Source organism: Chrysemys picta, chromosome 7, assembly GCF_011386835.1.
Source record: "Chrysemys picta bellii isolate R12L10 chromosome 7, ASM1138683v2, whole genome shotgun sequence".
Taxonomy (NCBI): domain Eukaryota; kingdom Metazoa; phylum Chordata; order Testudines; family Emydidae; genus Chrysemys; species Chrysemys picta.
Genome location: NC_088797.1, coordinates 61,486,624 through 61,499,996, shown reverse-complemented (window position 1 = coordinate 61,499,996; position 13,373 = coordinate 61,486,624). Strand labels below are relative to the sequence as shown.

The window sequence follows — 13,373 nt, the reverse complement described above, 5'->3', positions numbered from 1 at the left end:
GAATGAGATGTCCTACTGCAGCCTAATCCTGGCTCTGCCATGGACTTAATAAGTGGCCTTGTGCAAGTCACTTTGCCTTTCCCCATGTGTATAATAGGGATTCTAATACTCACCGTCCTCACCTTGATGCCGTGTGGATGAACTAGTTAATGGCTGTCGATATCTTTGACATATGACACGCTATTTTAAAAAGTGCTAAGTGCACTGAAAAAAATCAGGCCTTAGGTGTCTCCAGTTGGGGGCCAATCACCGCGGCACCCAAAATTAGGTGAGATTTTTGGCCTTAATCTTGCTATGTCTTAATTTCCCATCTGTAAAAACCCTGTGAACCACGCCAGGGAGCTGTGAAGATAAAAGGGAAGTGAGGCTCAGACACTGCAACCACATGCACCAGAGAAAAGCCCATTATCAATTAATAATTCCTTACCTGGTACATGGTTTGCACAGCATGCAGGAAAGAAGTCAAGAGCTATGCACTGAATGAGGAGGGTAAAAAGAAATGCTGGGTGGCTGTCTTAGTTCCTGAGCCTGGCCCATTCTGTGCCCACAAGGAGGTAGGGGTCACACAATTAAAGCCTGCATCATAACCTAGACGCACAAAGGGCGAATTAAGATTGCATGGGCAGCCTTAAATCTGGTATGACCTCACTTTTGAGTGGCTGACTTTGCACAACCTGTAGAAAACCATTCTTCTCACATAGTTCTTGGTTGTAATTTCTTAGGGTTTTTTTAAAAAGGAAATCTGGGGCACCCAAATTCCCCCCCCCCCGCCCCCATTCCTCTATGTATGGGGTCATGCCATCCCCCAGCCATTGAAGGACTCCTAGGCTAGCGATTAAGATTTTCAGGAGCACAGCGTTCCCTTGAAGAAACCAGCAATCCAGGCCGTGGAAGAACATCCCCCCCTTAACAAAGTGCTTGTCTCCTGAAGCGCAGCAGGGAAAGGGAACTAAATGAATTGGTGCCAAGAACCTCAAGCGAGAGCCTGGATCTCTAATGAGAGACTAGCCTAGGAGAAGGATTGGATTGCCGACAAACACAACATGTTCTCTCATGGGCAGGAAGTGGGTATCGCTGTGAGAGAGTCCTCTCCCTTTGTGGGAAGTGAGGCAGGGCTACCACAAACAAGGCAGCCAGAAGGGAGCGCAGGCCCAGTGGCATTGCCAGCAGGAACTGCTGAACGCCTGTGGGTTTCCTGTGCTGCACAGCCTCTGGCACAGCACTGAGGTGATCTGCTTCCTCTAGTCAGAGAGAACATGTAGATCGGCAGCAGTTTTTGCATGTGAATTTTGCACAGCTCTGAGCTTCTGCTGCAAACTGAACAGTGGCTCGCAAACTTTCTGACGGGTCGCTCATCCTGCAGGCCAGCTTTCTAGCCATGGTACTTATCCTGCCCTCCTTCCCATAGTATCTGTGCACCTCACAGTCATTATAGTATCTAGCATTATACACCCTGTGAGGTAGGGCAGGGCTATTCTGCCCATTGGACAGATGGGAAACTGAGGCCCAGATCCTTTCAAAGGTATTTAGGCTCCTAATGTCCATTGATTTCAAGAGAAGGTTTGAGCCTAAACATCCCTGAGGTACCTGACCATTGGACCAATCTTCCTCTCCTCTGATACAGACACCTCTGCCCTCTGTGAAGCTTCCCCTTGGAGAGGCTAGCCCCCCTGCGCTGCCTCTTCCAGCTGAGGCCCCACCCCTGCTCACAGCTCTCAGGCCCCCACCATGGCCCCAGCCAGGGCCAACTTCTAGACTTAGTCTCAACTGGGACCGTGGCAGAGCTCCCTGCCCTGGCTGGAGTCCCGAGCCTGGAGCCCCGAGCCTGGAGCCCCTCCACTGTTCCAGCCCTTCCACCCATGGCCCCTCCCATAGCCCAACCCCATTCCGTCCCTTCTCCCGTGGCCCCACACCCATTCTGCCCCTTCTCCCAAGGCTCTGTCCCCCCCCGCCCCCGCTCCTTCCCCCCTGCTCCCGCTGTGGCCCCAAGACCGGAAAAGCTCTTTGCCCTTACTGTGGCCCTGAGGCCCTGGCTGAGAGAGATTTTTCAGGGGTCCCCAAAACCACCACTGCCCCCCACAGTGGCATGAGGTTTGGGGAGGCTTAGCATCCCCTAGCCTCCATTATGCATCACCCATATGGAACATGCTTCTGGTTCTTCTAGGACTGTCCCTCTGGAGTGATAGTACTGAAACACCCCAAAGAGTCCTGGGACGGCATTCTGCAGTGTACCGGCACCCCTCAAGCCCTGCTGGGCCCCAACCATCACCCTATAACTGCCCTGAGGCCAGTATGGGGCTTGATTACACGGGAGAGCAACGTCACCACAATATCAAAAATATACGCTGAAAACAAACTTGTATCAATGTGGGGTTGCGATTGCTTAGCTCTCCCTCCATTATTTTAGGTCTGTGCGGTTTCTTTCCTCTCGCTAGGATCTGACATGAGTTAGGACCAAATTTCCAGGGGTTGCCAGCATTCCCTGCACCTGTGAGTGCTTTAGGTTGCCTGCAGCTTGGCTCTGGCCTCTTGTGCGCCTTCAACCCCTCCTGTGAACTTACTCCTAGTTAATTTATACCAAAAGACCACGCAGCAAAGGAAGCCGCACAAAGGCGGGTTTAGAGAGCAGCTCAAATATTTTGGTTTTGGGTTCAATGGTAAAAAACATTGGAAACCTTAGCTGACTCCTAGCACATAGCAGGCAGCATCTCTTCTTGGAGATGGACAACAGAGAACCTCTCCCTTGGCCCACACGCTAAGAGCACACTCACAGCACTGCTGCTGCAGCCCGAGGCTTTCCACCCACTTTCCCTCTCTCGCTTGAGCACCCTGCCCTGGAGGGGTTGGCAGAGTCCACTTCAGGAGGTGGCGTAGGCTAGCTGACAGAGCCCCAGACTGGGCTCTAGGTTCTATTCCTGGCCTATGGGGTGACCTGGGGCAACTCTAGCCATGACTCCGTGCCTTGGTTTCCCCATCTGTTAAAGGGGATAATGACACCTCCCCTCTCCTTGGCAAAGCACTTTGGGATCTATGGATGAAAGGGCTCAATAAGAGCTGGCATTGTTATTATTGAACAGCTAATGGCCAGTAACTGGGAGAGTAGCATCAGCTCCAGTTCTATGCAGGATCAGAGACCTGCCTGACCACGGGATCCTGACCTGCTCACTGGACGGGAGATGAGGCGGTCACACTGCTAGGAAGCTTGGTCTGGGGATTAGCACATCTGCCTTCCTCTGGAGCCAGAGTTCAGCTCAGTTAGGATCACGTGAGCAGATCCCACAGGGTCCATTTCTTGGGACTGCACGGGGAGGGCTGACTCTTTCTGGACGAGTTTGTCCCATGTGGTCTAGGCTGTGACTGGGGTCACACATGGAGGCCCGGCCTCATTGCACAAGGCCCTTTCCAAACAGAGAACAAACGACAGAGCAGGCCCCAGACAGCTGACAACGGAAGGACCCTCACTGGGTTTCTGTGACCGGCTACACGTGACAGGACGTCTCCTCCTCTGGGAGCTGCCCTGGGGGTACTCTGGCTCTGCCTAGGCCGCAGCTGTGGGGAATGAGAATCTGGCCCCAAGAGGCCCGGGATGTTTTGCACACAGCTCTGAAATCACAGACCTCAGAGAGCTGAGCCAGCGGCTCCAGTGGGCCCTGTTGACAGGGCCGTCGCTTTCAGCGGTGATCCCCCTCCTCTGTGCACTGGGTCTGGCTCCATCGGGGCTGGGATCCCAGCTGTGCATCCCTTTGACAGCGTTTACAAAGCAGCCGTAGAGTATGGCACCATGGGGGCTTCGCAATAAACAAAGTAGCAGATAAAGAGCAACAGCTGTTCAGTAACAGTCAGGGCCCGAACAAACTCCCACCGACTTCAGTAGGGCAAACCCCGGGCATTAGGAATAGAACTAGGGTGACCAGATGTCCCGATTTTATAGGGACAGTCCCGCTTTTTGGAGCTTTTTCTTACATAGGCATCCATTACCCCCCACCCCCATCCCGATTTTTCACACTTGCTGTCTGGTCACCCTAAATAGAACACTGACGCCCAGGGGACTAAAGGGTGCTCAGCACCTCACAGGATCAGGCCCCTAGCTTGTGGTCACATTCAGATGTAAACAGGCCAAGGGCGTGTTGTGAGTAAGGGACTGGCCAGCTGCCAGCCTCCCAGTGTGTGTCCGGGAGCCTGACATACTCAGCGCCTGGCTGAACAACCCAGCTCTTCACGTGTCTTTGGTTCGGCACAGATTGTTGTCATTTCTCAGTGGGTCTTTGTTAAGGTTTTGGACTTAACCACACAGAGTCGGCCTTTATTATCTCTACCTGCATCAGTGCTATTGGGCAAAATACACCCCAGCGCTGGGGTCTTTCCAGGCACCACCAATGGTCAAGGTTCAGGGCCCTTCTGCATAGGATCAGCATTCGGGATGAGCTAAGCCCCTGTGATAGAGGACCTGGCCTGGCTGGGTCCCAGGAGGCACCCAGGCTTGGGGCTGCACACCATGTGGATGCTGGGGGCTTAGACACAGATGCCACAGCAGGGTAGCTGCAATAGAAGAAGCAGAAGAGATCTTCTCCTTCTCTCTCCTTTTCAGTTTGCATTTGATTCCTCCTCTCACTCCATTTCTCTCAGCAGCAGCCGGTGAGGAGGTGGGTCAGCATTAAATGTTTACCTGGGTGACTCCGGTCACCAGCCACTGGCACCGTCTTCCTGAACCCATCGGGATGCAGCCCATGACCAAGCAGCACAGGATGGGCAGAAACCAACATCTAGGCAATAATGAGGTGCGGGAGTGCCACCTCTGCTCGGCAGGAAGGGGCTCTGATGAGGTCATTCTCTGGACTCCAGGCTACAAACTGACACCCCCCCCCCCACACAGAACTGATATCTCTAATGCAGGTATATCATCTTGTCCTCTAGAAACCCTAGTACCAATCCACAAGCAAGACTATTTCATAGGTCCCAGCTGGTTTCACATGTTAATGCCCTGTTGGCCTTCCAGGGGGCCACGCTCCCAGTTCCTGCGACTGGCTGCTGCTTCATCCACTTCAGTGGGCGAAATTTCCTCCCAAACAGTGACATAAAATCTAAACCCTGGCCAGGATCACTCTGGGAGCCCTGCAGTCGGAACCGCCCAGCATGAAGGGTGTCTGAGAGGTTCAATCTACATTCCAGCACGAGGTTTGTGTACCATCCTCCAGATCCAAGTTAAAAAAAAAAAAACACACACACAGACCACCATCCATTGAGTACAGTGAGCAATTACCATCCCGTTAAACCACACGAATAAACAGCTGGATTTTATTTAACACAAAAACCACTTTGTACAGAGGAAATTCATGTGCAGTTCAAATGCATGTGTCAATGAGGATCGGTTTTAAACACATTTCGATAGCATTTCCCTGCTGTATTCTATACAGTGGCCCACAATTCTGAGCCCAGATCTGTTCCCATTGAAGAGTGGTAAAATTCCCATTGATTTCACTGGGAGCAGGATGGGACACTGAGTCCCATCACAGGAGACACAGCAGATAGCACACTGCATTATACCACTGGCAGTGATTCTCACTGGCAAATTCAGTGAGGGGGGTTGTATGCGCGGCAGGGGCAGGACTGGACCCTCGTACCTTATTACTTTTAACAACGGGGTGGAGCTGTATCAGAGGATGTCAAATTCCTCCTCTGCTCCCAACTTGACCCTACAGTCCGCTGACTCTCTTGAGATTTGTTTCACTCCACTCTTCCTTCCAAATCTTGTATACTCTGAAGGATAATTTTCGTTCCATCCATCGACACCACACAAGGTTGGAGGAGACCAAGAGTTCCTTGTTGTTTCTTCCTATCCATCCACGGCCCAACTGTATATCCTCCCCCTCTCATCACCAACTAGGAGCTTGGAGGAATTCCTTGGGACAGAAAAGAAAAAGAAAAAAAAGACAGCGTTCAATAACAAAAGGCAAAACTGGCACTGCATGTTCGAGATTCTCTCTCCTTTGTGCAGCAATTGGGACAGAGAGCGCTCACTGGAGAGAGCTCTCCACCACTAAAGCCTGAAGAACTCTCACGTAAACTAGATACAGGTCCAAGTTTCCAAAGGCTGGAGCTGGATTCAGAGCCAAACTTTCCCAGAGTTCAATGGGGTTAGGATCCAAGGTTTGGTTTGGCCAATTATAGACATTGTAGCCAGTTGGGATTTGGATCTGAACTGCCAAGAGCGCTAAGATTCATTCATCTCCAACACAACGAAGCACCACCCCCAATAAATCTGTTTGGCAGACAATTATAGGAATCAAGTTCTCCCAGAGATGCATGTGGCAGCTTTAGCCTCTGACATCTCTAAATCCTGTACACTCTCGGGAGCTTCAAAAGGTTCAAAAGTGCAGGCACAGATACACCTCACTCCCAAAGTCTCTGCAATCTAATGATGCTGTTTACAGGAATCACTTTGCTGACCACTGAAAAGCCACCACTTCTGGAGAGGAGCACAGCAGCTATTTGCCAGTGCACAGCAACATTACAGGACAGGAAATGAGGCTGAACCTTGGAGCCAGTTGAAATGGTAGTTAGTGAGGCAAAAGCCAATTGAAATGGAGGTCAGTGAGGTAGTTAGTGAGGCAAAAGCTAACTTGCTATGCTACCTGGAATCTGACCGGGGTCCAGCAGCCTCTTCATTTTGGAGAATAAAATCACAGGATCTTTACAGAGCACTTCTGGTCAAAACCTCAGTTTCACATCTCCCCGAAGACAAGAGATGGCAACTCCAGTGGCCCCTAGCACTGTACTGGGACAGCGGTTTCACCTTGATTCAGAGGTAGGAGCGGCAACTACTAACAGCTTCCTACAACAGCTGGTTCTTTCCTTGAAGGTCTCCCAGCTGAGTCCTGACCAGGCTTAGCTTGGGAGAGCTGACAAGACCATATCACAGATACGGCTGTATCTTATTAGGACAGGTGGATTTTACTTTGATATTTTAAGAAATAATAAAAAGAAGCTATAACTCAGAACAGACACTTGGAATCATTGGGGCTGCTACTGTGCCCTCTGCTGGACAAACGATACATTGCAATGGAAATTATTGTACCTGGTTACCGCAAGAGCCGTCACTGTGGGATTATTCTTAGCTGGTTTCCCAGTCAAGGCGATGCTGATGTTCAACTCCCGGCAGAGAAGCAGATGTTGCCCCCACTTGTTACCTGCAGAATAAATATTTAGAAACTGCTTGTGGGACGGGGGGTGGGGGGGTGATTATTACGGTCAGCAAGTTGTTAAGTTGAGAACAAATATATTTAATCTTGGCCTGTGCTGTTGCAGAATAGGCCCATCCCAATTTAATTTGCGGCGATGATAGTTACATGTGCTGACGTGCGGCTGTACCAATTGTGTGCTAAATTGGATTTGTGTATTATTGCTTTCTAAATTGCATGCCTAGTTCAGCAAAATTGTTCATCAGTGTTTACTGGCTCTATGCTTAATAAGATGCCCCAGAATACCTTGCTGCCAAGATATAATGCAGCCTATAATTGCCTACTAAAAATAAATTACATAAAGCCCCGGTATCATCAACTTATCTAAATCTGCTCAGAACAGAACCGATAATTAAATGTGCGTGTGCATATGCACACACAGACACACACACATGCCCCCAACAACGTAACTCAGTCATTGTTACTTCAGTCTTCTTAATGGCCACATTTTGGATTAATTTTATTTCCTTTAATGGCTAGAATGAGATGTGGGAATATTAGGCCATCTAAAATCATTCTGAAGTCATTCCAGGAGTTTTGGGGAGCGTCTCGTTGCTGTAATTAAACGTCATGATTGGCTAATAATTAATGACGCTGCTGCTTGTGGGTGCACGTGTGAGAGAATGAATGTGTGTGTGTGTATATTCAACAGATCCTCTTTCTAGATGCCTGGCTGGCTGGTTCTTGCTCACATGCTCAGGGTCTAAGTGATGGCTGGATTTGGGGCTGGGAAGGACTTTCCCCAGGTCAGATTGGCAGGGATCTTGGATTTTTTTTTTTCATTTTCCTCTGCAGCATGGCATGTGGTTTGCCTGCTGGGATCCTCTGGGCATGTCTCACCTAATCAATCCCAGCCACTGCAGGAGCCACCACAGGCATTGGTACACCTCAGTCTCTCCCGTCCTTTGTCTGCAGCCACAAGAGTTTTGCCTCCTGATGACTGAAATGATTCAGTCTAACTGAAGTCTCTGGGCTTAACGTATGCTGGCCCTGACTGGAACACCCTCTTGTGACAGCCCATGGCATGACAAGTGCACCTGCCTCAGTTTTCCCTATCCGGTAACCCTCTCTTGCCTCCTTGGGGCTAGTTTAGTACAAAACCATAGTGTAAACAGACCAAAGTCCATTTATCACCCCCTGGGCATCCCAGGACATCTCATCTTGACATACCTCAGCTTCCACACTCTGATGTCTTCCACACACTGGGAGTCTATCAGTCTTCTTCTGTCCTTCTACCAGGACAGGTATCCCAGCCCTTCCACTCTTCCTAACAGGACCGCTCCCCTCCGCCCTCTCTGCCCAGCCTCTCTGCTGGGAGATCATCTTTACCAGGGAAGCATCCCTCACTCCCCCTGTTCCCTGGGTTCAGCTCTCTGGTGTGGAGACATCAGCAGGTAAACCCCTCCACTGCTCCCCTGCCTTCAGCCCTAGTTAGAAATCCAGCTTAGAGCAAGCAGGCACCTCCCACCTTCAGCCCTCTTGCCCCAACTTTCTGGCTTAAAATCAGCCGCCACACCCCTCTTGCTGCTCTCCTTGCCTTCACCTTCCCCCAGGAAACATGTTCTGCTCTGGAAGCCCTTCCTGACTGACCAGGGCTTAAAGCCCAAATGTGGCCATAGTTTGCATAAAGATATACCTATGTAATTAGATCTACCAATATAATTATATCTATGTAATTAGACTGTGGAACTCATTGCCACAGGAAGTCAGTGAGGCCAAGAATTTATGAAGATTCAAAAATGGATTGGATATTAATATGGATACCAAGAATATCAGAACTATCATAATTAATTCCAATAAAATAAACCTCCTGCTTCAGGGCTTAAGCCAATTTCTGACTACTAGAAACCAGGCTGAGACTTAATTTGGAGGGCAGGTTATCCCACAACTGGCAAGTGAGGATTCTTACACTTTCCCCCGTAGCAGCTGGTAGTGACCACTGTTGCCGGATATTGAGCTAGCTGGACCCCTGGACTGATCCAGTCTGCTAAATCCTTTGGTCCTGTATAGGTGTTTATGAACCTTTCTACCTAAGTGAGTTAGGAGCTGAAGTCCCATTAATGGGACTTGTGCTGCTAAGTCACCAAGGTGCTTCTGAAAATTCCCCCTGCAATGTCTGATTACTGTAGAATATCTTAGTATGCAGATGACCATCTGTAGTTATATCTTTATGCAAGCTGTAAGCCTAATCCAGGAACAACAGGGAGTGCCTTCAGCATGAATGCCTCCAGCAATGAGGGTCACAAAAATAAATGTTATAAATTACACCTGGTCTCTCTCTCTCTCTGTCTCACACACACGCATTTTAAAATGCCCTTGGACAATAACGGAGCCCTGGCAGGCTCTGGCCCCTGTATCTGTTAGGTCAGGAATGTTTAACTCTGATTACTTTTATTACCACAACAGCGTTGTAGCTTTCAACCCATCGTAAGCCTCCGGCTCACGGCTCTACCTTTAATAGCTTCGCCATCAGCTCAGCATAACCACTGGCTATTCAGGAATACAGTGGGGGAAACATAAATAAACCCAGGCTCCAGGGGCCCCCTGCTGGCCTCACGCTGCCTTGAAAAGCCTCCCACTTCATTGTGGGTGGCAAAGGCAGTACCCTGAGCTGAGCCAGGCTCTGTCCCTCCAGCCAGGTGCCGGGTTTGGCACGGCTCCTTCCTGGAATTGGGCCAGGGCGCTTTATTACAGCCAGCAGTGCAGGCTCTGCAGCTCCTGGGGCCCTTTGGACACAATGGGGCTTTCAGCCAGTGTCCTCTTGCAGACAGTTTTGCAGCAAGATGGTTTATTAAGCACATTAAGTTTATTGAGCTAGTAACCAGGGCTCACTTAGGACCCGATCCTGCCACAGGTGAGTATCGAGCTCCCCCGGCTGCAGCGTCAGCAGCTCCAGGCAGGATCTGCCCATTGCATTGTGTCTAAGTGCTGCCCTGTATCTCCAAGGCAGGGCAGGCCTTCCCCCGGCTACGCACAGTAATGCTGCACCATTCACATAGCACAAGGCACTCACAGCGCTGTCCATGCACTTGTGGGGGAATGATCTCCCTGCTGCCACCTCTGGGGTGGAACATGTAGCCGTTTTGCAGCATGGTTTAGGACAGGAAGCGAGGACACTATCTGGTGGAAAGCTGAGAGGCAATGCAGACCTGACTCTGCCCAAACATTTGTAAAGGAAACAGGTCTCCTGGGTCCCACTCCAGTGCTCTGTGTTCAGCGATGCCACTGGCTCCCAGCTCCTCCTGGCTGAGCACTTTATCATGCTGATCCCCGGGCCTGCTGGGCGGACTCTGGCACTGCATTGTGATCCGTGCATGCTGGCGCGCCAGGCAGACAGGAGCAGCTCTGAGGGGGGCAAGTGCACAGGACAGGGACACGGCCCCTGGCCTGCTCGAATGGCTATGGGCTGCAGATCTCCATGACAGGGATGGCATCAGAAGGCAGCAGGGGGCTTCTCAGTGGACCATGGAGGAAATGAAAGAGGGTGGGAGGAGAACAGGGTGACAGCAGGACCAGCTGACTGCTTTCACAGGCAGGGGAAAGGCATAGAGTCTAAGGCTAGAAGGAGCCATATATATATATATATATACCCAAATAATGCTGGCAAGTGACCCACACCCATACACTGTGGGGGAAGGCGAAACCCCTGCAAAGTCTCTGCCAATCTGACCTGGGGGGAAATTCCCTCCAGTCCCACCTGTGATGATTGGTTAAACCCTGCGCATGTGAGCAGGAACCAGCCAGTCACGCACCTCAGAAGGAGAATGCTCAGTGCCCCCTCAGAGCCCTGGCGCACCCCGTCCAATGTCCCATCCCCAGACGTGGTCGTCCCTGATGTGTCAAAGGATGGACATAAACAAACAACCCAGAATACACTGTGGAGGGATGAGACTCCCTTCCTGACGCCTGGGAAGCTGAAACCTAAAGCCTGAGCTTTAGGAACGTGACATGTAAACTGGAAGTGAGCCCCAGGGTTGCTGAGTCCTGCCCCTGCTGAATCACAAGCAACCCTGTCATGGAGTCATGCTCATAAATTTGTCCAGCATCTGTCTCTCTCTATCCCTATGGGGCTCCCATCATTGAACCCCTTCTCCTGAGCCAAAGGAACTGCCAGCCCCCACCCTCTCTACAACTCCCAGTTTGTTGGAAGGACATGCTGACTATAAGACTCGAGACCCCGCTGCAGATTTGAGGGGTGAATTCGGGTCTGAAACTGTCCATGCAGAGGCTCAGCAGGAACGGGCCATGGCATCAGCAAAGGGAGCGCACAACTCGGAAAGCCCCAGGCCTGGTTCTCTGGGGCCATGCACTCGGAGTAGCTCTGCACCCCTGTGCAGAGTGGGGGTGAAATGCTGCCCTCCTGGTGTGGCAGCATTTCACCCTGACTTAGCACAGGGCTGTGTGTGCACACAAGGTGGGAGGGCAGAAGGGAACCCAGCCCTGCTGCTTAGGTATTTTTAAAGGCCCCTCGTGGCAGTATCTAAGCACCTTACTTAGCCTTCCCATTTTTAAAAGTGATGGGGCTATGCCCCACTGGCCTCCCCTGTTCTGGCGCCCCTGGCTAGGGCTTGTGCTGACCTCCACTTGGAAGAAACTCCACAGCCAGGGACTGGACTGGACTGTAAATCAGGAAGTGTTATTTACTCCTTTTCATAACACAAGAACTAGGGGTCACCAAATGAACTGATTAGGCAGCAGGTTTAAAACGAACAAAAGGAAGTATTTCTTCACACAACGCACAGTCAACCTATGGAACTCTTTGCCAGAGGATGTTGTGAAGGCCAAGACTATAACAGGGTTCAAAAAAGGACTAGATAAGTTCATGGAGGATAGGTCCATCAATGGCTATTAGCCAGTTTGGGCAGGGATGGTGTCCCTAGCCTCTGTTTGCCAGAAGCTGGGAATGGGCGACAGGGAATGGATCACTTGATGGTTATCTGTTCTGTTCATTCCCTCTGGGGCACCTGGCATTGGCCACTGTCGGAAGGCAGGCTACTGGGCTAGATGGACCTTTGGTCTGACCCAGTCTGGCCGTTCTTATATACACCCAGGATGCTCTGCCCTCAGCTTCAGCATCCCATAAAGACACGTCTCTAAGCTAGCCAGGATCTGCTTCACTGGGGCACCTTGAGATTAAGGACAAGAGCTTGACTCAGACCCAGAAATGAATGGGGAGCCACACAGAGCCCTGGGGTGATGGGAGGGGTGAACCCATAGTCACTCTGCAGGTACTGGAAAAGTACTGTGGCTGCTGACTGTGACATAGTGGTCCTGTCCTCCAGGCGGAGGAGGAGAGAAGCTGCCCTGTCCTGCGGCTGCGTGCAGGCTCCTTGCCAGAGACAGCTTATCTCCCAGGTGAGTTATTAAGATGAACTCATCCAGTCCAAGAGCTCAGATCTAGATAAGTTTTGTAGGGGATGGGGAAGGAGGGTTCCTCAGTTTTTCTGAATCTCAACACCCTTTCCTAGCCCTAGCTGCTTCTCTTTCACAGATATCCAGTGCACACAACACAGCAGTGTTTCAGTTCAGGTTGTACCTTTGTTATCCAGATCTTCTGTTGTGGCCTTTTGTGATCTTGATCCAACATCCTGGCCTGGGGCTTTTGCATATTCTGTCTTCCATAACTGTGTGGGTAAGAAAGGAGGGGTTAGAAAATGCAGAGGTGTAAGAAAGAAAGACACATCAATTCTGGGGCTCGTAGAATCTCTATAAGGTCAAAGGTACGATGGCTAGATCAGAGGTTGGTATTGCTCTGTCCCTGATCAGCTGTCCTGCTGGGTTCCATGCAGTTGCTAGAGAATTAGACAGGGACTTTGTTAGAGAGAGCACTCCCTTGTTGAAGTTCAACCACCAGCCTGAAGGTAGGGCTGCGAGTCATTTCCTTGTCTCTAATGAAGTGTCCTCCTCTTTGGACACAGATGCTTTATCCCAGGAGCCTAAACACACTTCTGATCAGCAATGTTGTTTTTGCCTTTGGAATAGACCAGAATGAACAGCATTGTCAAAACAATTTCTCAGGGGGACGAGAGGCCTCTTGAAAAATTTTGCCCCCAAACCTTCTCCCTGTTCCAAATGATCAGAGTGGGTGAAAAACAACTCACTGAAACATTTTTTGAAAATGAAAAAAATGCCTTT

The 13,373-nt window shown here is 50.5% G+C and overlaps 1 protein-coding gene across 2 annotated transcripts in view; it reads right to left on the bottom strand.

Annotated features, from left to right (window-relative positions):
• Positions 1-5,279: 5,279 nt before the first annotated feature.
• WDFY4 (WDFY family member 4) overlaps positions 5,280-13,373 on the bottom strand; it is a 253,577-nt gene continuing 245,483 nt past the window's right edge. For both annotated transcript variants that reach the window (XM_005307318.4, XM_042856108.2), the window contains exons 60-62: positions 12,775-12,862; positions 7,076-7,187; positions 5,280-5,900 (exon numbers count right to left, since the gene is read on the bottom strand). In XM_005307318.4, the coding sequence (XP_005307375.2) occupies positions 5,834-5,900; positions 7,076-7,187; positions 12,775-12,862 (267 nt within the window). In that variant the 3' untranslated portion in view covers positions 5,280-5,833. The remainder of the gene's footprint in view (positions 5,901-7,075; positions 7,188-12,774; positions 12,863-13,373) is intronic.